A 27,667-nucleotide genomic window follows, 5' to 3' on the forward strand; every position below is an offset into this window, starting at 1 on the left:
TGCACTCTCCTTCTTCACCCGCAACAAGAGGCTCTTTAGTTCTTCACTTTCTGCCATTAGAGTGGTATCATCTGCATATCTTAGGTTGTTGATATTTCTCCTGGCAATCTTAATTCCAGCTTTAGATTCATCTAGCCCTGCCTTTCTCATGATGTGCTCTGCATATAAGTTAAATAGGCAGGACGACAGTATACAGCCTTGTCGGACTCCTTTCCCAATTTTGAACCAATCAGTGGTTCTGTGTCCAGTTCTCACTGTTGCTTCTTGACCCGCATATAGGTTTCTCAAGAGACAAATAAGGTGGTCTGGTACTCCCATCTCTTTAAGAACTTGCCACAGTTTGTTGTGATCCACACAATCAAAGGCTTTAGCATAGTCAATGAAGCAAAAGTAGATATTTTTCTGGAACTCCCTACTTTCTCCATGATCCAGCGTATGTTGGCAATTTGATCTCTAGTTCCTCTGCCTCTTCGAAATCCTGCCTGTACTTCTGGTAGCTCTCAATCCACATACTGCTGGAGTCTAGATTGTAGGATTTTAAGCATAACTTTACTAGCATGAGAAATGAGTGCAATGGTGCGATAGTATGAACATTCTTTGGCACTGCCTTTCTTTGGAATTGGAATGTAAACTGATCTTTTCCAATCCTGTGGCCACTGTTGAGTTTTCCAAATTTGCTGGCAAATTGAGTGTAGCACTTTTACTGCGTCGTTTAAGATTTTGAATAGTTCAGCTGGAATACTGTCGCCTCCACTAGCTTTGTTGTTGCTCAGTTTTATTAAGGCCCACTTCACTTCACATTCTAGGATGTCTGGCTCGAGGTCAGTGACCACCTCATTGTGATTATCAGGGACGTTAAGCTCATTCTTGTATAGTTCCTCTGTGTAATTTTGCCACCTCTTCTTAATCTCTTCTGCTCTGTTAGGTCCCTGCCGTTTTGGTCCTTTATCATGCCCATTTTTGCATTAAACGTTCCCTTCATCTCTCCAATTTTCTTGAAAAGATCTCTGGTCCTCCCTATTCTATTGTTTTCTTCTATTTCTTTGCACTGTTCATTTAAGAAGGCATTCTTATCTCTTCTAACTATTCTCTGGAATTCTGCATTCAATTGGGCGTATCTTTCTTTTTCTCCCTTGCCTTTCGCTTCCCTCCTTTCCTCAGCTATTTGCAAAGCTTCCTAAGACAGCCATTTTGCTTTCTTGCATTTCTTTTTCTTTGGTATGGTTTTAGTTGCTACCTCTTTTACAATGTTGCGAACCTCTGTCCATAGTTCTTCAGGCACTCTATCAGATCTAATTCCTTAAATCTATTTGTCACCTCTACTGTATATTCAACAGGGATATGATTTAATTCATACCTGACTGGCCTAGTGCTTTTCCCTATTTTCTTCAGTTTAAGCCTAAACTTTGCAACGAGAAGCTCATGGTCTGAGCCACAGTCAGCTCCTGGTCTTGTTTTTACTGACCGTATAGAGCTTCTCCATCTTTGGCTGCAGAGCACATAGTCAATCTGATTTCTGTGTTGACCGTCTGGTGATGTCCATGTGTAGAGCCATCTCTTGGGTTGTTGGAAAAGAGTGTTTGCTCTGACCATTGTATTCTCTTGACAAAATTCTATCAGCCTGTGTCCTGCTTCATTTTGTACTCCAAGGCCAAACTTGCCTGTTATTCCGCTTATCTTTTGGCTTCCTACTTTAGCATTCCAATCCCCCATGATGATAAGGGCATCATTTTTTGGTGTTAGTTCTGTAAGATGCTGTAGGGCTTCATAGAACCGGTCAATTTCATCCTCCTCAGCACTGGTGGTTGGGGCATAGACCTGGACTACTGTGATAATGAATGGTTTGCCTTGGATTCAAACTGAGATCATTCTGTCATTTTGGGGATTGTATCCCAGTATTGCTTTTCCTACTCTTTTATTGACTATGAAGGCTACTCCATTTCTTCTGAGGGATTCTTGCCTGCAATAGTATACCTGATGGTCATCTGAATTAAATTCACCCATTCCTGTCCATTTTAGTTTGCTGATTCCTAAGATGTCGATGTTCAGTCTTGTCATCTCTTGTTTGACCACATTTAGCTTGCCTTGATTCATTAATTTAATTTAATTTATTAATATTTCTATACCGCCCTTCTCCCGGAGGACTCAGGGCGGTGTACAGGGCAAGAATGGATCTTACATTCCAGGTTCCTATGGAGAAAAAATCTTTACAGCATCGGACTTTCCTTTCACCACCAGATACATTCACAGCTGAGCGTCCTTTCGGCTTTGGCCCAGTCGCTTCATTCTTTCTGGTGCTATTAGTACTAGCCCTCTGCTCTTCCCCAGTAGCATATTGGACGCCTTCTGATCTGAGGGGCTCATCTTCCAGCGTCATATCGTTTTGACTTTTGGTACTGTCCATGGGGTTTTCATGGCAAAGATACTGGAGTGGGTTGCCATTTCCTTCTCCAGTGGATCACGTTTTGTCAAAACTCTCTGCTATGACCTGTCCGTCTTGGGTGGCCCTGCATGGCATAGTTCATAGCTTCATTGAATTACGCAAGCCCCTTCGCCACGAAAAGGCAGTAATCCATGAAGGGGCATCATTTAGTTATACCTTCCAAAATCCTGTATTTATGATACAGATAAATGATATATTTTTTCAATTTATGTAAGAATCTTTAATCAGATTATTTCATTAATAATTACACTCTTTCAATATTCTTATTAAAAACCAAGCAGCCATTTCCATCAATTATTTTACAGAATGTAAAGCTTGCAGAATTTACCTTTTCCTCCAGAGCACTATGAATTGGTAGCTCATGCTCACTGAAATAGTAAAAGAAAAAGTCAGATTGAACTAATGTGTGATGTAAGAATGCTTAAGGAAGTACAAGTAAGAGGTCTGAGGTTATGCCCAAAAAAAATGGTCAAAGATTTGCTGATATGTTAGCTTGTATTTTTTGTTAAGTTGGGCCTTTAATTAAAATTCAGAACGAACACCTAAATCAGTAACACATGAAAGAAGCATTATATAAATAATAATAATAATAATAATAATAATAATAATAATAATAATAATAATAATAATAATAATAATAATAATAATAATAATAATAATAATAATAATAATAACATTGGAGAGCTAGTCTGATGTAGTGGTTAAGGTGGCAGCCTAGAAAACTAGGAGTCGCTGAGTTCTAGTCAGAGAATAGACATGAAAGCCACCTGAGTTACTTTGGGCCAATCACTCTTTTTCTCAGCCCAACCCAACCCAGTGTGTTGCTGTTTGGGGGAGGGATATTAGATATAAAAAAGGAGGGTTAAAACAACAACTCTTTTAGGAGCTCCTGTCTTCAATGGATAAAAATACTGCAGTCTGTTCAGCCAGCAAACTTTTACTTCCTTCTCCAAAGCCCTCAAATTATGTGCTCTAGTGGCTCAATCAGGGTGGAGTGCAAGGGGAAAGAGATAAACATGCATACTGTTTTGCTGAGAGAAGCAGTTCTGCCAGCAAGAGACCTTAACTGGATTATACTCTATACTAGTATAATTTCTACAACAGGGATCACCCAATGAAAAGATTGGGATATTTCCAAATGCAAAAAATCCACATCTCTTCAAAAGGAGCGCCAGAGAAATCTGGAACATTTCTAAATGCCCTTAAAGGATTTTCATGGTTTCAGGAACTCTCGATTATGCCAGCAGTGTTTAATACGTCTGCATGCTTAATTCTGAAAGATCTAGCTTTGTCAGAAACATTTTAGAATATGATGGCTGAAACTCTTATATACATTACAATTGACTTGCTCAGGTAGTAGTAAGTACATTCATGGCAATGATAAGTGAAGAACGATCTAATGCATGGAATAGCCACAACACAACACAATCATGTCAATGTACAGCAAAGTTCAAAGATTGTTTCAGCAAAGTATTAAGGGATTCACACAAAAAAAACTTACTGCAAAAACCCAAATCTGTCTGTAACTTTGTAAAGAGCAAAGTCAGCATCTTCCCATGGATCAATCTGAGTTCCATCTTGCCTTCCCTGTAAAAAAAGGAAGGTGGCACAATGAAGTTCCCCGTAAAAGAGCCTAACAATATAAAGTTTTGTCGTACTGGTATTATTTTAAAAAGCTATATACGGTAATATGAATATTAGGAATATGAGTGTGTGTGTGTGTGTGTGTGTGTGTGTGTGTGTGTGTGTGTGTATTCAGATAGTCCTCAGCTTACTACTACAACTGAGCCCAAAATTTCTGCTGCTAAGTGAAATATTTGTTAAATGAGTTTTGCCCCATTTTACAACCTTTCTTGCCACAGCTGTTAAGTGAGTCACTGCAGTTATTAAGATAGTGACACACTTGTTAAATGAATATGGCTTCCCTATTGACTTTGCTTGTCAGAAATGATCACATGACCCCAGGATACTGCAAGCATCATAAATATGATTCAGTTGCCAAGCTTCTGAAGTTTGATCATATGACCTTGGGGATTCTGCAATAGTTGTAAGTGTTAAAAATGTTCATAAGTCATTTTTTTCAATGCTATTGTAAATTTGAATGGACACTAAGAGAACTGTTATAGGGAAAGGACTACACACACACAGACACACACAGACAGACACAGACACACACACAGACACACACACACACATATATAAATAATACCAGTTCTGATGGATTTTAACATGTAAAATTGTTGAGGGAGGTCGGTACGAAAGTTAAACAGACAGACAGACAGTCTTGTAAATAATCAGATGATATATGGCATCACTTATTTCTGCAGTGGCATTACTGTATCATGGGCAAGTACATTACATAAAATGCTTTCTAATCACATGCCTGCAGATTTGCACACGCCATCCTTCACCAGTACCTTTCACTATAAAGCTGGGAGTCATCTTTTAAATTTAAATCTTTTAAAGTTACACTTTCATGCTTCCATACACAGACAGCCCCCAATCAAGTCATTTTTGCAAACTGGCTTTTTCAACAGACTTCCACTATTAAAACATTGCATTCCTCAATGAACAGAAACGGCTGTCATAAAAGCAGTTTCAAGGAATGGTCCATATTGTCATTGCATTGTGAATTACATTCTTATGAATAGCTGGATGGGCAGCTAAATACAGAAGACCTGTTTGGGGCATATGGTCAAGCTCATTGAAATTCTTTGTTAGAATTAGCAAATTAATGGACAAAATGAATCCTATACCTTCTCATACTTAGCAATGATTTCTGCCCTTTCTTCTGCTATTAAAGCATCTATATCTTTCTTCATGTCAAAAGCTGCAAGAAAAACAAATATTGACCAAAATGTAGACAATATATATATAGCAAAGGACTGGGTTTCTTTGGGAGGTGGGGGTTTGTTTGTTTTGGTAAAAATAATAAAAAAGCACTTACAACTTAAACCTGGGCTAATAAAATAAGACAAACATTTTACTGTTTACAATCATATAAAAACCATAGTATAAATCAGTGTTTATGAATGTTCATCTTTGTAGAAATGTACAGTTAACATCAGACATAACTACCAGTTCAATTGAAGCCATTTTTATCTTATTTCAAATATTAAAAACTATATGCTAATTCTGCTACACAGTGTATTATTCCAGATCGGTTCTGGGACACAATTCTCATTGGATGTTAGAATTTTGTTAACCTAAGCCTCTACCTATGCTCAGTGGGACTTGCTTTCAAGTAAAAAGTGTAGCAGAAAGTTAAAAATAGCCTCAATACAAAATACCTAACAGGTATTCGTTTCAAGGCTTTTCAGAAAAACCTGGAGCAAATCCTTCCTGTGGAGATCTAGGCTTAAAGAAGCTCTTCTAAGTGCCAGCTTTCTTAGGTTACATAAAATCTTTCTAATTTGGTAGGCTTCTAGCAAATTATTCCTATTTCCACTTTTATGTTGCATGTTACTGATGCATTTTTAAATGGAATTTAAATGATACAGAATTTGTTTCTAAACTGTTTCAAGAACCTCAAAAGGTCATGAGAATACAAGCCATCTTGACTTCATGTGCAAACAATCATAGAGGAAGGGGGTTTCCACAGAAAATAGAAAATTTCCCACAATTTTGCTCTTTGTTGGGCTCTGAAGATAAGCAGAATACTCCTTCATCAGTACATGAATAGGAGACCTCCAGAGAATACCACGGCAATAAGCTAAACTGGAAAACTGGAAAAATCATTCTGCAAGAAAGTATTAGCAAACAATTTCCATATTGCTGTCAAAAAAAAAAAACCCTAAGTGGACATAGTTATTCAAATTCGGTTTGAAGGCTTAACCTTACCACAGGCCAGGACGATCACAGTCTAGCTTGATAATTATCCCCTGCTTGTCAGTCACATTTATTTTGTCCTGTCCAAACATACTTTTGCATCAAAATCCTACAGAAAGTAAAATAAATGAACTTTGCACACCAAAGGATGATAGCTCTTACCTGAGATGGCTGGTATGTCTTACACTACACCTGTTGAGGCTATGGATGGCCTCTCCCTCTTGATGCTACCCAACAGGAAACATTCCAAATGCGCAACATGTGTCTTCAAAACTGCTCTTCGGTTTGCCAATGATGGTTCCAAGCAGTCTTTAGCTTGGTCATTCCCACTCTTTATTATGCATTGCAGAGTCTTGAATTCTTATCTTCATTTGATTTCTCTACAACAGGGTAAGACATTGGTCAGTTGAAAGAAATACTTCTGGGGAGTCCTCCAAAAATGATATGCTGAGCGGCAAGGCATTTTTTTTCTTCTTCTGCCAACAAACAGCTGATTTTGCTGCCAAAGCCAGCTCTTTGGTGTAAGGCTCCCCAGATTCGAACAGGAGCAATTAAGAATGACCCAAGATGACTCTCGGATGATTGTGGACCTGTATGGGAAGAGGACCTTGATGGATGCAATTCCTGGTAGGAGTGGCTGGAGAATTGGGTCTCCGTCTTTTCCTTTTGGCTGCTTGCTATTCTTAGGCATGCCTCAGTTTTAACTATATGTTCTCAAAGTTTTAATTACACTTTTTCTTTTATCTTGATTCTCATTTTTAAAAGGTAATTGACTGGTCAAATGTCGATCCATTTAAACCCTTTGCTGAATTCTAATATAATTTTTTTTTATCTTTTCACTGCTTTATTTTGTTGTTGTGAAGCACTTTCACTTTCTTTGTATGGAAGTTGATGGTGATTTCCTGGGTAGCGAAAGTGATCTAATTTTATTTACATTTTCAGCAGATTTTTAACACAGAGATTCCACATTTTATTAATTTTTACAAGCCCTGGTCACTGTTTTTTAATTTCTGATGGAATCTTCCCTCCCCCCCCATCCATTTTTATTGTGGGAAACACTATCTTAACACTTAAAGGTAAAAATCCCTAGTAGCTCCTGTTTGAGTTTGGGGAGCATGCTGCCAAAGAGCCAGCTTTGGTGGCAATGTCAGGTATTTGTCAGCAGAGGAGAAAAATCACCCTGTTGCTCAGCACGCCATCCTGATAGGACTCAAATTAATTTATTATAAATTAAATTAAATATATTTGTTTTGCTGATTTTCTGCAACATTGAAAATAATAAGTTAGAATTCAGAAGGTAATAATCTTTCCACAATATGGAATGACAAATCAGTATTAAGCACCAATTCTTTTTGACCAATTAGAACCACAAATAAAGAAACCAGAGGATAGTGTACGATGGAATTGCACGCTATGATAGTCAGACATATCAGGAAATAGAAATGTAATTCAGAAAAAAGAAGAGCACAGGACAAAAAAGTTGACCACATCTATACCCCTTGCCAGACAATTTTCTCTCTAGCTTGTATTTCAGTAGTAAAACTGAGATCAGCTAAAAGAAGGACACTTGGATAAGCAGTTCTATATTCCAGTCATATATGTTTTTCATTTTTACTTGCACCAACTCACCCACCAATGATCTTTTAGTTGGCAGTGCAGTTGTTGTGATTCAGCGTCAGCCTGTGGTTCCGGCAGCTGGGTCTGATGATTCTGAAGAGGAGGAGGGGTTTGGAGAGCCTTTGGTGTCAGAGGGAGGTTCTGATGCACTGCAGGACTCTCAACCTGGCCCCTCCTGTCTTGTTCCTCATCAGACTCAACTGTGTGAGCACGAGGTAGTGAAAGAAGACGATCCACAGCTGGCTCTGTTCAGGGATGCTAGGAGCAGGAGGCAATCTAGCAGAGCAGAACAGAGGAAGGCAATGAGGCAACTCGGGAGAAGGCAATGAGAAGCCACGCCTTGGGACTGCTGATAAAAGGGGAAGGTGTGGGAGGTGCTGGTTGCTGAAGGCAACCGTTTGAAGATCTTCTGCTAGAGTCCTGGTCTGTTAATTCCTGTTTAACTCTTGTCTGAACTTTTGGTTTAACTCTTGTTTGAATTTTTGGTTTAACTCTTGTTTGAACTTTTCATTTAATTCTTGTTTGAACTTTTGATTTCTTTGTCAATAAATTTGGTTGGGTTTTTTCCAGCCTGTTGACTATAAAAAGGGGTTGTCCCTGACATTCAAACAGGGCCGGTCGTAGGCTGGAACAGAACAGCAGTGCTTAACTGGTTGTGAAAAAAATGTAATAGGAATTTGATCTAATTAGTTCTTGGATGGGAGACCAACAGAAAATCCCAAGGCTACAGAATGAATGGGGGAGTTGAAGAAATAGCTCATAATAATGTGGCAGCAAATAAGTTTAATGCTGTTGCTGAGAAAACTACATGGTCACACCTGTGAAGTAACCAGGACTCAAAGGCAACACAAAGGAGCTTTTATGGGTACACACACTGGCTAGATTAAGTTTTAAAAACTCACAATATTCTGATTACAATTTATATAATCTCTTTCCAACTTAGCACCTTCCATGTGTACTAGACTAGATGTTCCATCGGACCTATGTAGCCTAACTAAGAATGATAGAAGCATTTAGAGGACAACTGACTGGACAAATCTGATTTACATTATAGGTCTATAAAACGGTTTTGCTCCCTTATAGATTTTCTAAAAGTTTGCCTATCTGAATCTTATCAGAGTTGCACAGAGATCCTACTTTAGCGTTACCTGTTTGCTACTATTATCAGTAGGATATGTTCAGAAAATCCAAATGGGGAAACATACATTTTCAGGAAGAAAAAAAAAAGCAATTCTTTTCTCCAGCTGCTGGAGATTGCTCAGAGAAATTTTCTAATCATGAGCCTGGCATTGAAAGAAAGCCAATGTTCAACTCTTAAAATGGAAAGTTCAGGTGAAAAGCTATTAACTATTTACCTTAACATACTTTGAATAGTATATTCCCCATCTGTACCAAATTGTTCGTCCCAAGCATTTATTAGGCTTGAAAATCCTGAAACAGCATTCCCCCAGCTACTGCTTGTAAAAGAATGAAACCATTCTACAACTTAAAGAAAGAAGCAATTGCACTTCATTGTTGGAATGATGAAATGCCTACAGTATTCTCTTGTCAAATAATAAAGTGGCATCTAATTTAACAATAACAAAATTGGGAGGGACCTTGAAGGTGTTCTAGTCCAGAGGTCCCCAACCTTTTGGGCACCAGGGACCGGTTCCATGGAGAGAGGTTTTTCCACAGACTGGAGGGTGCGTGGTTTTATGTGTTGCCTGCATCTCATGGATGGGGCTTTGCTAGTTTGTGCAGAGCAGTTGCTGACATGCCACGGACCGGTACTGGTCTATGGACAAGGGGTTTGGGACCCCTGTTCTAGTCCAACCCCTGGCTCAGGCAGGAAACCCAATAGCATTTCAGACAAATGGCTGTCTGATGTCTTCTTAAAAATCTCCACAACTTCTGTTAATGCTATTCACAAATAGCATTAACAGTTGCAACAGCTTAAACTACTATCATCAGCCTAGAGTGCACTGAAGACAAGTAGCTCTCCTCTACGCATTCTTATAATCTGAGTTGGAGACCTTAGGATCAATAGAATATTTAGCTTAAGCTTTAACATACACACACAAACATACACACTGCCCCCAGAAGCTATGAGAGCACTCATCTTTTTTTTGCAGTTTTACCATTAGTATTAATTAGCATTGCATATGAGACCTACAGCACATAAGAAAATAATCTATTTTGAATTTAAAGGACTTTGGAAGGGTTAGGTGGGGATTTAGTTCAGTCCTAAAACAGGCAGCAGAGATGACCTCTTTGGAATTGCTACCACAAAAAGAACACCAAGGAGTTTATTCTTTCAGTTGTTCGTTTAGGGAGCAACAACAGCATGGATGCTCTTTCTTTTTCCAGGCTATTGTGATAGAGAAGAGATTCGAGCTGCTTTGAATTTATTAAATTATTCAATTAAATTGATTAGGTTACGCATTGGGCCATTTAATAATATTCACATGAGTCAGTTCTGAGATATATCTTCTGAGGATATATTCCTACATCTGTTTGTTCCATTACTTATAAGTTGAACCCCTGTCAGAGGCTTATTTTATACTATCATTGGATCTGGCTGATTTTAACAACTACTGGATAGTGTTGACGTGCTTGAGGGAGCTACATTGACAGCTCTGCTCCGACATCCTGGGTGCTACCAGAAGGTGCTACTCTACTTGAAAGACTTCTATTTGATTGTTAGGAATTATATTGTGGGATCCTGCAAGGTTCTAAAAGATCTATTATATTATTGAAGTCAGGGAAAATTATCATTTGCCTATTTAAAGCTATAGTAGTTGCTATGAATACGCTGATGACATTCACGTACACCTCTCTTTCAGAGGAATTCAAGATTGGATATCTCTACAACTTCTGCATGACTGACCTCTAAGAAACAGTTTGTCAAAGAAAAAAATGAAACTTAACATGGATAAGATGGAAAATGATTTACTCGAGGAAGTATGCTGGTTCAAAAAAATATAGTCTCTTATTGGTGACTACCTCTTCCATGAGTAAAAGGTTGCAAAATACTTTTGGAAATGCTGTTATCAGCCAAATAAGTTGACAGATAAACTGGAGGATATTTTAGTAGTGAGCTGTCCAAGGATATGAAGAGTGCATACAGTATTCCATTTGCTCCTTGTTCAGTAGCTTCACAAAAAATGTACGCAGTTTAAAATAGAGATATGAGAAGTTGAAAAGCTACTAGAGAGATAGGCTACCTTAAAAAACCGCTACACTTCTCAGTGTTGACTTAATTTTCCAAAACTTCTACAAGAGTACTGCAACATCTGCTATTTTTAGATTTTACAGGGCATAATTAAGATAAACAACATTTGTTTTGTTTTAACTTGGAATTCATCTGCCAGATAATGGAAGCGCAAGTCATTTTTTTTCTTTTCTTGACTTAGATAAAAACAACTCAAAATTTGTACTAATCTACACAAGCCATACTGTAAAAAGTAGAAAATTAAAGAAATTTTTGAAACCCACAATTTTTATACTTCTCTCTTAAAATTCTAACTCAATTAAATATAAAGCCAGTATGAGATTTCCCCAATTAATATTAATACATTTTGATTACCCTTTGCTAATGTGCAGTAATACAATTTATTGTTGATTTTATTTGGTTCTACTTAAATGGCCTGAATGCCCGAAGTGTAAGATATTTTGTTCCTTACTTAACATTGAGTCATTTCTAAACTGCTGTTATATGTATTAATTAATTATTTCTTCCATTCAATCATGTCCAATTTTCAGGGGCTGCCTGGACAAGTCCTGCAGTTTTCTTGGCAAGCTTTTTCATTAGTAGTTTACCATTGCTTCCTACAATATGCAGTAGCATGTTATGACTACAAGGAGAAAATTCCTCCTCAGTTGGACTAAGCATTTATTTGCCTGAACCAAAATACAACCTTCTTTTCAACAAGCCCAATCACGTACAGTATATAATATAAAAGCATAACTGATTTAGCTTCCAAGATTAAATAAAGAACATAGCCAGCTTCCATTCAAACTCTGAGACAAATCCCTGTGGACGCTATCCAATGTACTATAGCGGGATTAAGGTGTTTAATTTGGACCAAGAAACCAAGAGTCAAGTCCCTGAGATTGTACTGCTCACTGGATGTCTTTAGCCCCTTCACTTTCTTCCAACACAGAACTGTTGAAGTGGGGTGGCTTCCATAGATCAGAGGTCCCCAAAGTTTTGGGCACCAGGGACCAGTTCTGTGGAGAGAGTTTTTCCCGCGGACCGGAGGGGGCGTGGTTTTGTGTGCTGCCTGCATCCCACAGATGGGCCTTTCCTTGTTTGTGAGGACCGGTCGCTGGCATACCGCGACCCGGTACTGGTCCACGGACCGGAGGATGGGGAGCCCTGCCACAGATGATGTCTAGAGTTTGAGCATTCTAAACAACTTTCTAAACTTTTGATATCTGATATCTGTGAGTTAAGGCCCAATATTTTCTTGGAGAAAATATGGTGGTGTGCTGAACGTATTTGTTTTCTAAACTGTTTTGGATTGTTTTAAAAATTATACAAGTTTCTGAGCTTTTCTTTTCTCCAAATAGCTAGGATTGCCTCTTCTAGCTATTATGGTCAGATGTGGCTTTGGAGACCACAGAAGAGATTCATGGGCTGCAACTGTCCTTGGGCCTCAAGTTAGCCCCAGTTGCCCTAAAAGAAAAGTGAAATATAAAAAGAAATCTGGGTCACTGGATTCCTGTAGGAAACCAGTGTGCCTTCTTTGTGTGCCTTCAAGTCAATGTTGATTCTTGGCAACTGCACGAGTCCCTGACATTTTCTTGTCAAGGTTTTGTGGAAGTGGCTTGCCATTGCCTGCTTCCAAGCACCGACTGGCCCAAGCCATCCACCTGACTTTATACCTAAGGTGGAACTCATAGTCTCCCACTTTCTAGCCTACTCCCTTATCCACTACACCAAACTGACTCTGGATAGCCATGATTGTGCTGGAGTAGGAGGTGTGTGTGCTACTGCGCTTATTTTAATAGTTATTTAGTCTGATCTGTCTTATTTTGTAATTGTTTTAATTTATTTTTATATTCTGTAAGCCACCCAGCGTCAGCTGGAGAGGGTAGCTGTATTAAATCTAATAAATAAGTGAAATGAGCATGTTGCTCTCGTTCAAAATTTTATGTTGCCAAAAAATACTGAATATAAATATTTCATACAGTTATGCTAATATTTTTTTTAATTTTTGCCATATTATTCCAGCAGTTCAGAAACTATCAGCACAATTTACCTGGACTGAATATTGAAGCCTTCCATTCCTAGTGTAGTATATTAAGGTGCTGGCCTAGAAACCAGGAGACTGTGAGCTCTAGTCCTGCCTTAGGGCATGGAGGGTGACCTTGAGCCAGTCATTTTCTTTCTTAGCCTAACCCACACCTCATTGTATTGTTGTTGGAGAAAATGGAAGGAAGAAGTAGTATTAGGTATTTTGCCATCTTGAGTTATTTATAAAAAATAATAAAGGTGGATAAATAGTCTAAAAAAATAGCTTTGTAGAAGAGACCAATGTTCCATTTGAATCCTGATACCTAAGAGTGAGAAGAAAAGTGTATCACTGGATCTAAAGTGATAGGTTACTCTGGTAATTAAATCCAATTTCCTGAGGGTAGGGGGAAATCTTACCACACAATCAATGCAATTCAAACTACAGTGCAGTTCAACTGATGATATTCTCCTTATTTGCTTAAAAGAAAGTATGAAAGCATAGTAGCCCTAAAATACTTCACAGGTTTCAACATTTTCACTTCGTTTGATAACAACACACACATTAAAAAAAATGAAATGCTGATGCCCACTCTCAAAATGTATATACGTACACACACACACACACACACACACACAGAAAGAGAGAGAGAGAGAGAGAGAGAGAGAGAGAGAGAGAGAGAGAGAGAGAGAGAGAGAGAGAGAGAGAGAGAGAGGGAGAGAGAGAGGGAGAGAGAGGGAGAGGGAATCACAGACCATTTTGAATGCATAGCAGAAAAAAGACTCCTGAGAGTTAACAAGGTTGAACCTATATCAAGGATCACAGGAAAAGTCGCTAACAGAGTAAGATGCTATTTTATTCAGCTCATGCCTAATTGGCCAGGGACGAAGGTAAGCTGAATAAAATGTTATTTTAAAGTAGTTCTTCTGTGTTGAAACAGTGGATTACTACCTCTCTTTCTCTTCATATTATTATCAGAATACAAACTAGGTTTTATTAATGTCTTCACCTCATTTTGATTAGGACAGAGTGTGATATGGAAGAATAGAACAATAGAGGTAGATACAATATACCACTCAGACAGGCAACCGATCCGGGTCACACATAGCCAGCAGATGAGACAGATCAATCAAAATAGAGACAGCACCATTCCCAATGATCAATTAATTGATACTTCCCAGGAAGCATCTGTATTCCTCCATTCGCCAATCAATACTCTTGAATTCAAATTGTATACAGACTACAAATATAAGGCAATCCCCATTTCTGAACCCATGCAATCAGGAACTGAGCTGCAGAATAAAACATCTGTAAAAAACCTGAAACCTAGAGTATAAGTAAAGTAAGACTGTATAACCAACTTGGGCTATTCCACACTATTCCAAGAAATCCATAGTGCTTACTTTTTTCACTCATCTTAAATAATCTTACCAGAAACATGGATGGAAAGCACTATATTGATATATATGCAATGTCAAAGCTGATGCAGTAAGGTTATAAAATCAAGTAAAACTTATTGTTTTACAGTATGCTTATGAACATTTATGACATATTCAATTTTCTCAGGGGCTCAATGTAGTACATACTTGGAGAAAACAGCTCAGATTAAAAGGGTCAGAAGGATCCCAGCTTCTTGACCGTTATTATATAAAGCCGGGGGAATAACAGTTTGGCCAAAATATTGGGACTGGAAGTTGGATTTAATCAACCATCCTCCCACCTTTTCCTTTACAATTAAGTACACAAAAAATACAATCTTCATAAAAAGAAATTCCAATTATGAAACATGGGGAAAATATGCAACTTACAGTCTGGAAACCAAGAAACATTCCTGATCACAGTTTAAGCTAGATGTCACTCCCACCCTGCTCTGTTTTACTAATCAAATAAAATTAGCCCCTTTCAAACTAGAAGGCAATTGTTTGTAATGTACTAAAACTATCTGAATGCCCATCCCAGCTGCACCCAAGATGTTACTCTTAAATTAATCATCAAGATACATTTTTCAGTTGAAGAGAGCTAACTCTCTACTTCGGAGGACTAGGGAAAGTAAAGTCAATTGCTTTTCTCTTTGCTTTCCTCCGGAACTACTTTAGAATTTATTGAAATATTTAGAATTTATTGAAATATTTAGAATTTATTGAAATATTTCCAGAACAATCACCTAGCTTATATCTGTAACTCAATGACATTAATTAGTATTTCTAACTTGGATAATTCTAACTGCTGCCAACTTTAAAGAACTTCTGTTTCTAAATTAATAACAGTAATAAGGCTTGCTGACTTTGCCAACTGCTATATACCTCAAGACAGATCTAGAACCATCTTCCTCCACTCTGGGAGCCAGCTAACTTACTGTGTCAACGGACAAATATCCTGTGGGCCTTGTTTAGGGTGACATGATCCTCCTGGGAATTTGCAGAGCATCTGATGGACAAAACTGCTCAGACTCATTCCAAGCTGGTCCCTAGCTTTAATACAATTCTGTAGAATTTGCCTTATTATTTGGGAAAGGTTTGATCCTGTTGGATCTGAGGAAGTGGAGAGGGTCCTAGGGTCTGTGAGCTCAGCTTCCTTGAAGTTTTTGAGAAAACTTTTTTTTTTTGCATTTCTTCTTAAGGAGAAACTGACCAAATGGTTCATCAGCTTAGATTTCCAACTCCCAATGCAAGATCCACAATATAGCTTAGATATTCATATAGGGAACAATCATTAATTCATTTCCATAAATGCGTTTTTAAAGTCAATGTAGAGTTAAATCTAAGAGAGGTTTCAACACACTACAAAAGCTTCTCCATCACAATTGTTTTTATCTTAATAACTTCTGTAGACATTAAGATGCTAAGAGCATTCAACAAACACCATCAGCCAATCAGTCCAACCGAACATACAAGGAGCATTATCAGCTAGTCAGTGTAACCACTTTTTAACAGAAGTGTTTTTGTACTGTTGGCCAGTTCAGGGCTTTTCAACCTTTTCACCCATTGTATCACTTTTAGGATATGGCAACATCCGAGTACCACCAGTCGCCTAAGCAAGGTGTCAGAAATTTGATGACCCAAAAAAAAAAAAGGAAAAAAGTGATGAAGTACAGATAGTCCTCGACTTACAACAGTTGGCTTAGTGACTGTTTGAAGTTATAATGGCACTGAAAAAAGTGCCCCCCAAGCCACAGCCGAGCAAGATACCTGCCTGCCCGGTGGCGCTCTTCCTCCTATCGGAGGTTTTCATTGTTTTTTTTTTATTGAAAAGTTTTAAAATACAATTTTCCTTTAAAAAACCCCCCTTCCCCCTCCCTCCTCCCCCCCTACCTCCCCCCCTCCCTCCCTCCTCCCCCCCTACCTCCCCCCCTCCCCCCCTCCCCCCCCCCGACTTCCCAGAGCTGAATACAAGGTATATATATAAAAAGAGAAAGAAAAAAAAGAAAAGAAAGGCAAACATAAGCAACCATGTACTAACAACTATAAATTCTAAAATCCATCACTCTCTAGCTTATATAGGATAAACCAAACCTTGGCAATATTAAATATATATAAAAAACTAAAATAAAAAAAAACACTTTCTAGCTTATATAGAATAAGACAAACCTTAATAATATTAAATATACATTAAAAACAGGAAAAAGAACCCCAAAATAGAAAGAGAAAAAAAAAGAGCAGAAAAAAAAGGGAAAAAAGAATTATTCAAATACTATATAATACTTCTCAACCTATACTTGTCCTAAATAGACTCCATCCCTTTTTGTCCATTACATGATATAACGTTCTTACAAATAATCTTTCAAATTAACCAAGATCTTCGCCACCTCAACCAAATCAGAAAACTTTAAAATCCAGTCTTCTGTAATCGGCCGTTCCTCTTCCAGCACATCTATAATTATTCCAAACAATAAAAAAATTGCGAACAAAACTTTAACCTCCATTTGGAAATCTTCTATATATTCCACCAAACTTTAATCCAAAAAAACCTCACCCTTTCCACAAAACCACCACATGTAAAAACTATATTGCGTCTACACCCAAATCTTTTCCCACCTCCCATACTTGACTATGAATACGTCGTAGAAATTCCATAGACTTCTGCAAATCCTGCTATTTTCTCTTCTTAGCTCGTTTTGCAGCAGCACGCGTCACCCTCTGTTCTATTGAATCATCCAACGAAGTTGTATCTTGATCTCTTCCAACACCGTTGTCTTCTATCTGACCACCTTCGACCTCTTGATGCACTCCTTCTCCAGATCCCTTTTCAGCTTCCAGAGATGTTAATGGCGTTGCATTTAAAACATTATTATAGAAATCACGCGCTTGCATCACAGTAACCAGACGGTACCTTTTACCTTCGTGCGTCACCATCAACCCAGCTGGGATCTCCCATCTAAACCTTATATCTCGTTGCTTGAGCTCTTGCACAAGGAATGTAAAATCCTTCCTTCTCCTTAAAATCTTTGGAGGAATTTCTTTTAAGACCAAAACTTCTTGATTAGCAATCACAACTTTAGTATCATAAGCAGCTCGTATAACTTCATCTCTAGTTTCCCTTTTTGCAAAATATACCACCACATCTCTAGGCAACTTTCTCTGTCTAGCAATCCATGAATTCACACGAAACACTTTATCCATGCCTCCTTTTATTTCAGATGCTGGCTGTTTCAACACTTCTTCAAAAGCCTCAGAAACCAGCTGCTTTAGATCTTCCTTAGTATTCTCCTTTAAGCCTCTAACCCTAATGGCAAACTGCATCTGGTAATATTGAGCAAGACTCAGTTCTTTTTCCACTTTATCTTCATTCTCCAATACTTTTGCTTCTAATATAGCATTCTTTTGAGTCAGATCTTCTAGCTTTTCCTCCAATTCTTCCACACAGCGAGCCACTTTACACACTGAAGACAAGATGTCTGCCTTCATCACTCTGAACTTCTGTTCCATCCTCTCCTCCATTCTCTCCTCCAATTTCTCCAATTTCTCCTCCATCTGTACAAATCTAGCATTAATTGATTCCAAAATTACCTGGGCGTGTTTTTCAAGAGCATCTTGTAAGTCCTTTGATGTCAATACATCAGGAGGATGCAGCGCCTGCAGTAATGATTGTTGCACAGGAGAAGTTCCAGCACTCCGAAGAGTTTTAGGGGGTGGTTTAGCCGCCATCTTTTACCAAATGCGACGCACTTTCACTTCAGATTTATAATCCAAAAAAGGCCATCAAGCTGGAGAGTAAAATATCACCTTTTCCTCTTGTATCGCTCTGCCTGCTCCTTTAATCCATAGTCATTCCTTCAGGCAGGGGTGGTCGCAGACGCCTGGCTCTGCTCCAAGAATCAGGAGCAGAGGCGCCGGCCAGCTGGGAGCAGCCCAGGCTACGGGGGAGTTCAATCCTTCAGCCGCCCAAGCCATAAGCTCAGGCGGCCCTGGAGAACTCTACCCCTACCTGGGAGCTCGCCCCCTCCTCTTCTCCCGAGGAGGGGGCTTCAAATTCGCCCGAACAGCTGATCGGCGCTGTTTCGGGCGAAAAAACAACAGCTGAGCCGCGGGCAGCCCGGGAAGGCTGTCTCCGTCGCCGCGGAGCCACCGGAAGTCGGAGGTTTTCATTGTTGTGAGTATTTCTGTTGAGGATTGGCAGCGGGGGTGGGGTGGGGTGGGTGTTTGGTTTTTATTCCCCCCCCCCGTCTGCTGGGTGGTTGCAGCAGGTTTTGGTCACTTCACATGACCCTGGGACACTGTGACTGTCATAAATATGAATCAGTTGCCAAGCATCTGAATGTAAATCACAAGACCCTGGAGATGCTGCAACATTCCAGCCGATCGGCGCTTCTTCTGGGCTCAGCGGAAGCGCCAGGATCAGCGCTGAGCTCCAGCTGGAGCCTGGCGCTGATCCTGGCACTTCCACTGAGCCCTGACAGCCCCAAAGAAGCGCTGATCCTGGCGCTTCCGCTGAGTCCTGACAGCCCTGCAGCTCCAGTCATCCCTCACTCAGGCTTGTGTGGTGCTGTCATTCCCCTCTCCCGCTACCACTTTTCTAGGATGGTCACATACCACCTGCCAGGTGCCAATGTACCACAGGTGGCACCCGTACCACTGGTTGAAAAGCCTTGGGCCAGTCGGTGTAACCACTGACTGGCCAATAGTACAAAAACACTACTCTAATCAGGATCATGATGCGTACCAGAACAACAAAATCCACTCAACCTCACTTTCACCAAAGTAAAATAAAGTGAACTATGTTTCCCCCTTTTTACTCATATTGCTTTGTTAAAAAAGCAAAGATAACAATAACAAAATGTGAACCATTACCATGAAAAAATCCATTCCAGCTGCAGAGCTGTTTTGAAGACCCTACAGCCAGATGGAGTGAAGCAAGACTTCTCTCCAATGGAAAAACAACACACACATCCATCTGCAAGAAAACTACAGTTTATAGGGTTGCAAAAGGGAAAAAAAACGGTGAAGGAAAAAAGAAAGATTGCTCTGAAACATTGATGATGTGATGAAAACACTGAAATTTGGAGCTTGTTTTGAAAGGGTACAAAAAGCCTCTGTGAAAGTACTATCAGAATACGATCTTTTTTAAAAAAAATAATCTTTACATCTGTAGCATAAAAGTGAAATCAGTAATATACTCTGGTACAGTTGCTGCCCCAGATGTTCTATTTGGCTAATTGGGACTAAATGAGGAGCCTGTAATTACAGGGTGTTTTCCTTTTCCTAGGAGATGGTATTTGATGCTACAGGAATCCACAGAACTGCCTTCACTCCTTCTCTTTCTCTGTTTCTTTCTCTTCCATCTGCAGCTTCCATTTTGTAGTCCCATGGAGCCATAAGGAATTTCAATTCTTAATACCAGGAAGAAACAGAGTAGTGGGACAGCACCTTAGCAGACAATTGCTCTATTGCAGGGGGTCAAACTCAATTTCATTGAGGGCCACATCAGCATTGCGGTTGCCCTCAGGGGGCTGGGTGGGTGTGGCCAGGCTGGGCGTGGCCTACTGGGTGGGTGTGGCTAGAGTGCGTATGGCCTGCTGGGTGGGCGTGGCCAGCTCTACATCGTTCGCATCAAGGATGCCTATGGGGGCCTGGGCAGGAGTGGGACAGATCTGAGGGTCTCTGGCAGAAGGAGGGTCTCTGGGCCAGGGCCAAGGCAGTGGGGGCCGTTCCCTCACTGTTTCCAGGATGGCTTCGCGGGCCACATGAAACCACTTCGCGGGCCGGATCTGGCCCCCGGGCCTTGTGTTTGACATGTCTGCTCTATTGCTATTTACCATCAATTAATTCAATTTCCGCATCAATCCTATGGAAGTACGTTAAGCTGCAGTCTGGCTTAAGGTCACACAATGAAGCTCACACTGGAGCAGGGCTCTGAAACCAGGTTTCGCCATCTGACCGTCTTACCACTATCAACTTTAGATTCTCTCATTCACTACCTTCTGAACCTCTTTTCCATCTAATTTTGGTGCTCATAATCCTCTATATACTTGAAGACCTATATGGTCCTCCAAGCATCTGATGCAGTGGGACTTTTCTCCAAAAACATTTCTTTTAAGATATTGCAAGAATATTTGCTAATTTGAGATATTTATCTGTTGTAATATGTTCCTCTCATGAAATATGAAAAAGTTAAGAACTTTGTTAATTCAGAACAGAAAACAGGTTTTTAAAAATTAGGCCTCCGTGCATGTACTGTAGTCCAAATATATGAACCACAAGTGCAGAACGCATGGTAATCAAAATGCTATTTGTGAAGCCATCTCTAAATTTCCTATCACTACAGAGATTTGGGCTGCCGTAGCTTCCCCTCACTTGTCCTATGTCCTATCAACTATCAACTCCCACCCTTTGACTGCCATGCTGTATGTCACAGTATACTTTTCCCATTTCACATATAATTATTTCCTCTGAACTACAAATATAAGAACAGGACTCACTTATTAGAAACAAAGTATTTTTAGAAATGTCTGAGTTAAAAATGCACACTGTGAAGTTCATATTAAGCTCTAAAAATTATTCGGGCTCATGGAAAAGAGCTTGATCGTGCAAACAAAGTTTGCAACTTTTCTTTCCTACTGAATGGCAAAATTGTAAGTTAGCAACTTTCAAACTCCTCCATTTCTGACCCTGCAGAATCCAAAAGCAGCAGTACTTCTTCAAGCTAATTTCAGTCACAATATTGCAAACCCCAGGAAACTGACCTACTGTTTTTTTCTGCCATAAGTTGCACAGTGGTGCAGGCTGTAAGATGCTTAAGGTGCAAAGGTCTTTAGCACAAGCAGTGCAGTAAGTTTTAAAGGCTCCATGTGCTTAAAAAATTAAATAGTTCTTGGAATCCTAACTATTGATTGAATGCTTGTAACACAAAAATAAGCCAGCTCTGAAGCAAGCCATATCCAATGAGGACCCAGATTGTTGGGGGCAATAAGCTGACTTTGTAATAATGCCGCTTGGGGGGGGCGAAAGCCCTAATAAGCAGGCATATACATAGAATGAAGGCTATTGCTAAGCACATTGTGCTTTAGATTGTAAGCCGCCCTGAGTCTTTGGAGAAGGGTGGGATATAAATGGGATTAAAATAAAATAAAAATAAAAAAATATCCAAACAGCATTCCAAAGCCTCAAAATGGGTTGCCAATTTAGCAGCAATGAATTTTTTCCAAGTCACTCAGCTAAGCAATGGCTTGACCATCTTTAACATAAATAATAAACTTTTCCTAAGTCATTGGAATAGCACAATGAATCTTATAATGCAGACAGGTCAAACTCGCAACATCACGTGACGTCACGCAACGTATGGGAGCTTTTTCGCCATTGCCGGCAATGGGGTGGGCGTGGTTTCCCGGTGATGCGCCCGGCCCGCGGACCGGCAGTTTGACACACCTGTTATAATGTATGAAGAGTCAGTTTGGTGTAGCAGTTAAGGCATCAGACTAGAAACCAAGAAGCCATGTGTTCTAGTCCCACAGATACAAACTCAGCTGGGTGACCTTCTCAGCCTTAGGAAGGAAGCAATGTCAAACTACTTGCAAAAAATCTTACCCAAAAAACTGCAGGGACTAGTCCAGGCAGTCACTGGAAATCAGAAACTGACTTAAAGGCAAAAGCATCAGCTCAAGCTTTTAAAGCAACTTTATTATTCCAGAATAATTTTTTAATTTCTATAATGGCAACAGTACTACAAAAATATATAGGCACTTTATAATAGAAAGAATTAAGTTTTGCTAGGTTTTTGGTTTGAAGCACAAGTATTTCCTGTAAAGCAACCACAAAATAGTAAAAAGAGATACTTGCACTTAAAAGCAGTATAAAGATATAGATCAGAAACAAGCGTTGAAAGATGCATGTTGTGACTGCATGAATGGACTCTGTAATCGTTTCTTCATTCATTATGCTAATTTTGAACAGAGAGTTAATCTGATCCACTATTTACAATATTAGTTTAGAATCTAAATATGCTGCCCACAAATTAGGTATTCCCCGACCTGGGGACTTCTAACCAGGTTTGCCTTCCTTAACTTTCTCATGTAAGCCAGCCAGTACCTTGCTGAGCTAACCAGCTCTCTCTCAAGCTACTTTATGGGGAACTGTGAAAATGAGCAGGCAGCTAGTGCCCCACTACCATCTTAGTTCTTTATCTCCATATGTCTATACTTAAGAAGCAAAAAGTAAAACGTACAAAAAATCTAGGCAGGCCATTATGCAAGATAATGCCCGGGAAATACCAAAAGCAGCATTAAGGAAGTTACTAGAAAGAACAGAGAAATCTCAGAAGGCAGAAGTTCTCTTCAATGGGAACCTATTCGCCCATCAGCTCTAGGGAAAATACTACATCGTTATTGTCACTTGTTTCTTCTGAAGAAGGCGCCACCAATTCACTTGTGAAATTATGCATTTTTGCTTGCCTAGTTGTCAGAAACCTCACCGCATCACCAGTGGCGTAGCGTGGGTTGTCAGCACCCGGGGCAAGGCAAGTAATTTGCACCCCCCCTCCACAGTGGGCGGCGACCCGGCGGCTCGGATCGGAGCGCGCCCCCCCAGATGTTGCGCCCGGTGCGGCCGGCCCCCCCTGCACCCCCCACGCTACGCCACTGCGCATCACAGAGATACACAAGGACGACATAAATTTCAGATCAAAATGTCTCTGGTAGAATGGAGATATGTGATTTTCCATCATCTGATTTATATCCTTCTGGAACAGAGCAATTCCTCCTCCATTTTTAAAAAAAGAATCTGGAAGGTGTAGCACTTCAACCAATGAGAAAACTGAAGGCCAATTTAAATGTAACTGATCAGAGATACTGATGTCTTTTTCAATCCCCCACTGATGAGGAAGAGGGGGATTGAAACCAGAGCTTCAGAGCCACCAACTTTGGTATTACATGTTAACTACACTACATGTTAGTATGTCAGAATGAGAAGAGGTCTGGCAAATAAGCACTTTTCTGTAGCTACTATTCAACCAAGAGATGAAGAAGTTTAAAGGTTTTGTAAATAATACCTAAATAGAAAATAGTTGCATTTTCTTTTTGAGATATTGCTTTGCTCAGTAAAATAATGTTTTCTGAAGCAACATAAAAATAAAATTCTGAACATAGCATCAAAAAAATTCTAAGGGGAAAACTTTTTTATTATTTTAAGTAATTGATACTAAATTATTTCCGTCTTGCTTACAAATTGTTGCCAAGAGTGTAGATTTTTAATTCAAGATGGGACATATGTGGAAAGTAATTTTAAACCAGATTTAATGGAAGTAGTTTTAAGATACTATAAAAACCTCTATTTCTCTTTCAGCTCATCATTCATATTAACCAGCATAAAAATTCTTGTAATAATGGTGAATGGAACAACCACTGGAGCAGAGAAGCCATTCTTGCAGCCAAGTGAATCATGCTGCAGTAATGTGGATGGAAAAAATCCCAGGCTTAACATCTAAGGACATGCAGCCTTTTATGGTATTTTTAGAGTAAAAGCTGATCAAGTAAGTTTAGCCCTCAGCTGATTACTGTACCAATGTAAACAAAGAATTATAAAAATGGGTACACTGGAGGTTTTCTTTTGGTCTCTAAAATTTAGAAATAATTTGGGAAGATTTCCAACCAGAGGGAGAGGCTTGCTTCTTTCTAGATAACATTTTTTCTTCACTTACATAGACCTAGAATTGGGGCACAATTTTGATTAGTATGTTAGATTTATACCCAACTTTTTCTCCTTCTTCCAATTTTTTTTCTATGAAGCAAGTCACAGCCAAAGGCTCACAATGAAGAATAATCTTGGCTAAAGCTGGACACAGCTCCAACATCTTACCTATTAAAGCCCCTAATATGGTATCTCTGCTGTACACTGAAACATAAGTGGACGTAGAACATATGTAAATTATCAGCAGTCTCCAATGTTTTGTGCAGGAAAAAATGTTTGTCAACTTCCAGAGATATATCATGAAAAATCAGTTTTAGGATACACAAATACCCAAATTCTGCTGAGAACATTTTCCTGCTGGTGGAGGCTTATCCTTAACATCAGAATAGGATATTTGGATCATGGCTGGTTCTGTTGTAAACATTTCATGGAACCACAGCTCATAACCAAGTGCAAGAATGGTGAGTCAATGCAGTTGCCTTCAACACAGGAGAACATAAGTGCACATTCTATGAAGAGTGCTTTGTTTTCCCCAAACTTCCAATTTTTCTTTTATTTTTAAAATAACTTTTATAAGCCGCCCTGAGTCTTCGGAGAAGGGCGGGATATAAATGGGATTTAAAAAAATAAAATAAAATAAAGCCAAAATGATACAAGATTAAAGAAAAGAAAAAGAAACAAAAGTGTGATTAGTACAACAGAAAAAGAAAAGAAATATAAAAACAACTTATGATCTTTATAGCAATTACAAACAAACTTATTTTCTGTTCTCTATCTTTTAAGTTACATCATAATTCCCATATTCAACCCTTTTTTAACAGAAAATCCAGAATCACTAGTTTTTTTTCCATTTTCTGCAAAAAGTCCATAAGAAGTTTCCAGTTTTAAGAGTACTTGTTGTCTTATTCCTGACCATACATGTCAATTTTGCCATTTCCGCAAATTCCATTATCTTCAGAATCCTCTTTTGTGGGTATTTCAGTATTTTTCCATCTTTGTGCTTATAATTTGTTGCAGTTGCCATATACAAATCCACAAGTCTTTTCTAATTGCTTATCCATAAGTCCCAGTAAAAAAGTTCTGGTTTCATCTGAATATTAATCTTTAAAATTCTATGAATCATTATGTGTATTTGTATCCAATATTATTTTGCTTTTTCGCAAGACCACCATGCATGGTAAAATGACCCTTCATATTTTCCACATTTCCAACATTGATTAGAAGTACCTTTATAAATATTCAGTGCCCTCTGGGCAGAAAAATAGGAAAGAAATCACATAAATGAGTATAAAACTGTTTTAAACAAAAGAACTGAAATTATTTCAGGTCGTTGGGGGCACTGAGTCTGGATGATGGCTGTCGAGCCCCGCCGGCCTCCCGTCCGCTCGGGCCTCAACACTGGCTGTGCCGCCGCAGCCGCAGCCGCGCCGAGCAGCTGTCCGGTCCCCAGCTGATCGGCGCGCCCGAGCGGCACCCCCCTCCTCTCCTGGACCGCGTGGCTCCATCCTCCTCCACATCGAGCCGCCGCAGCTCCGCCGAACAGCTGGCCGGTCCCCAGCTGATCGGCGCGCCCGAGCGGCACCCCCCTCCTTCCCTGGACGGCGTGGCTTCATCCTCCGCCACATCGAGCCGCCGCAGCTCCGCCGAACAGCTGGCCAGTCTTTGGCTGACCGGCGCGCCCAGGCGGCACCTTTCCCGGACCTCGGACGCTTACCTGGAGGGCGTGGCTTCGTCCGGGCTACGCGAAGCGCGCTGCCGCAATTCCGCCGAGCAGCTGCCCGGCGCACAGCTGTTTAGCGCGCCCGGCCCCGGACGGTCAGCGGGCGCGCGTTCACCTTGTCACCGGGGACGACGCCAAGCGCCCACCGGCCCGGCGCCGGACCCTGGACTGCGGCAGCCGGACCCTGGACTGCGGATGGCGCCCGGGCGGCAACAGGCTGCACCCAGCGAACAGTTGGACTCGCCCCAGCAGATGGGCACGCCCCAGCAGTTGGACACGCCCCAGCTTACTGTGGAGGGGGGTGCGACTGTGCCTGTTTTGCCACGCTCTGTTCGCTCTGTTACTGGACATGGGGGGGGCTTAACGACCGCAACGCCAGCACGGCATGGGGCTCGCGAGGGAGCGGAAGGACAATACTTACCTGGAAGGGGGCTTGACAGGCTGCAGCAGCGCACACGGTGGGTGGTGGCTATGCACGGTGATGGGTGGGGTTTTTATGGGGAGGCGGGCGGATGCCGGTTTGCTTTGAAGGGGTGGGGTTAGGGTGTGGTAACATGTTAAAAGAGCGGTGAGGCTAGGAGCCTCAACGCTGACTTTACCGCAGTTTGTTTTGGAGAAAGAATAAACCTTGTTGCCCGTTCCTTTGGAAGTGCTTTTGTTTCCTGGCAGAGGACGTCGTGACAGTAAGTCAGCGTTATTCTAGGATACCTACTGCTGTTACTCACGCTTTGGGCATGGCAGAGGATCCATCGGGGCTTGATCTGGCAGCCGAGGAGGAAGGGGCTGTTGGGGCTGCAGATGCAACTCCCCCTGATCCTGGCGAGCCAGAGGGGCCAGCAGTGCGGCCGAAGACCAAGGGGGTTATAGCCTCGGCTGAAGCTGGTGACAGCTGGGAGGTAGGGTCTCTGGCTCAAAGCGGGGGAGGGTGGCAAAGCCCTCCCTTGGAGCGTTGGGACCAAGACCGTGGTGAGGGCCGTCCACGGGCTGGTGTGCCGGCTTGGAGGGAACGGCGGCTGACGGAGGAGGAAGGCGAGGAGTGGAGCTACTCTACGGCCCCAGGGGCCTACACGATGGACGTGTTGCGGGACCGTTTTGGGGAGTTTGGCTATCAAGACACTGCACCTTGGTCACCTGCGGGACCGGCTCAGGAGTCGCGGCGCTGGTCACTACAGCGGCTGACACCCGGCCAGGCGGGCCAGCCCAGTTTCCGCCTGGCAGGCCCAAGGTTTCGGGCCCCGCCATCACGGCTGACGGAGGTGGGAGCTGTTCAGGCCGAACGACAACGCCCCGGGGTGTCAGACCGGGCAGAGGCCACCAGGTGGGCAACAACGGCCGGGGCTTCCGCCCGGCCATGGAGCGGGCGGCACCAAGCGCCAGGTACAAGGGGGCCCAGGGCCCAGGGGGACCCCTGGGGCCCGGGAGTGTTCTGGGGCCCTCCACCACTGCCGGTTACGTACGACGGCCATCCTGACCGGCTTGCCATGTTCCTAAGCCACACCATCCACCACCTGGACCAGTACGGTGCAGCCTATACCTCCCAATGGGCCATGGTGGTGGCCATCACAGCAAGCCTGCAGGGAGAGGCCGCGGCATGGGCGGCTGACCTGTACGGCGAGCATGCCCGGGAGCTTGCTGACGTCGGGTTGTTCCTGGAGTCACTGCGGACGCAGTTCGAGGATGTGGCCCGTACCCACAGAGCCGAGGCGGAGGTGGTGGGGCTGCG

At 41.2% G+C, this 27,667-nt stretch overlaps 2 protein-coding genes across 2 annotated transcripts in view; one reads left to right on the forward strand and one right to left on the reverse strand.

The window, feature by feature from the left end:
• Positions 1-23,952, forward strand: part of HRAS (HRas proto-oncogene, GTPase) — a 143,155-nt gene extending 119,203 nt beyond the window's left edge. Inside the window, exon 6 of the mRNA XM_081313002.1 lies at positions 23,880-23,952. The gene's annotated coding sequence lies outside the window, so the exon portion shown is untranslated. The remainder of the gene's footprint in view (positions 1-23,879) is intronic.
• LOC308670079 (uncharacterized protein) overlaps positions 1-27,667 on the reverse strand; it is a 99,793-nt gene that overhangs the window by 30,261 nt on the left and 41,865 nt on the right. The window contains exons 2-5 of the mRNA XM_081331268.1: positions 6,434-6,651; positions 5,200-5,273; positions 3,945-4,030; positions 2,772-2,811 (exon numbers count right to left, since the gene is read on the reverse strand). Coding sequence (XP_081187394.1) covers positions 2,772-2,811; positions 3,945-4,030; positions 5,200-5,265 — 192 coding nt within the window. The 5' untranslated portion in view covers positions 5,266-5,273; positions 6,434-6,651. The remainder of the gene's footprint in view (positions 1-2,771; positions 2,812-3,944; positions 4,031-5,199; positions 5,274-6,433; positions 6,652-27,667) is intronic.

Source organism: Vipera berus (genome assembly GCF_964194415.1).
Source record: "Vipera berus genome assembly, chromosome: 1".
NCBI classification, from domain to species: domain Eukaryota; kingdom Metazoa; phylum Chordata; class Lepidosauria; order Squamata; family Viperidae; genus Vipera; species Vipera berus.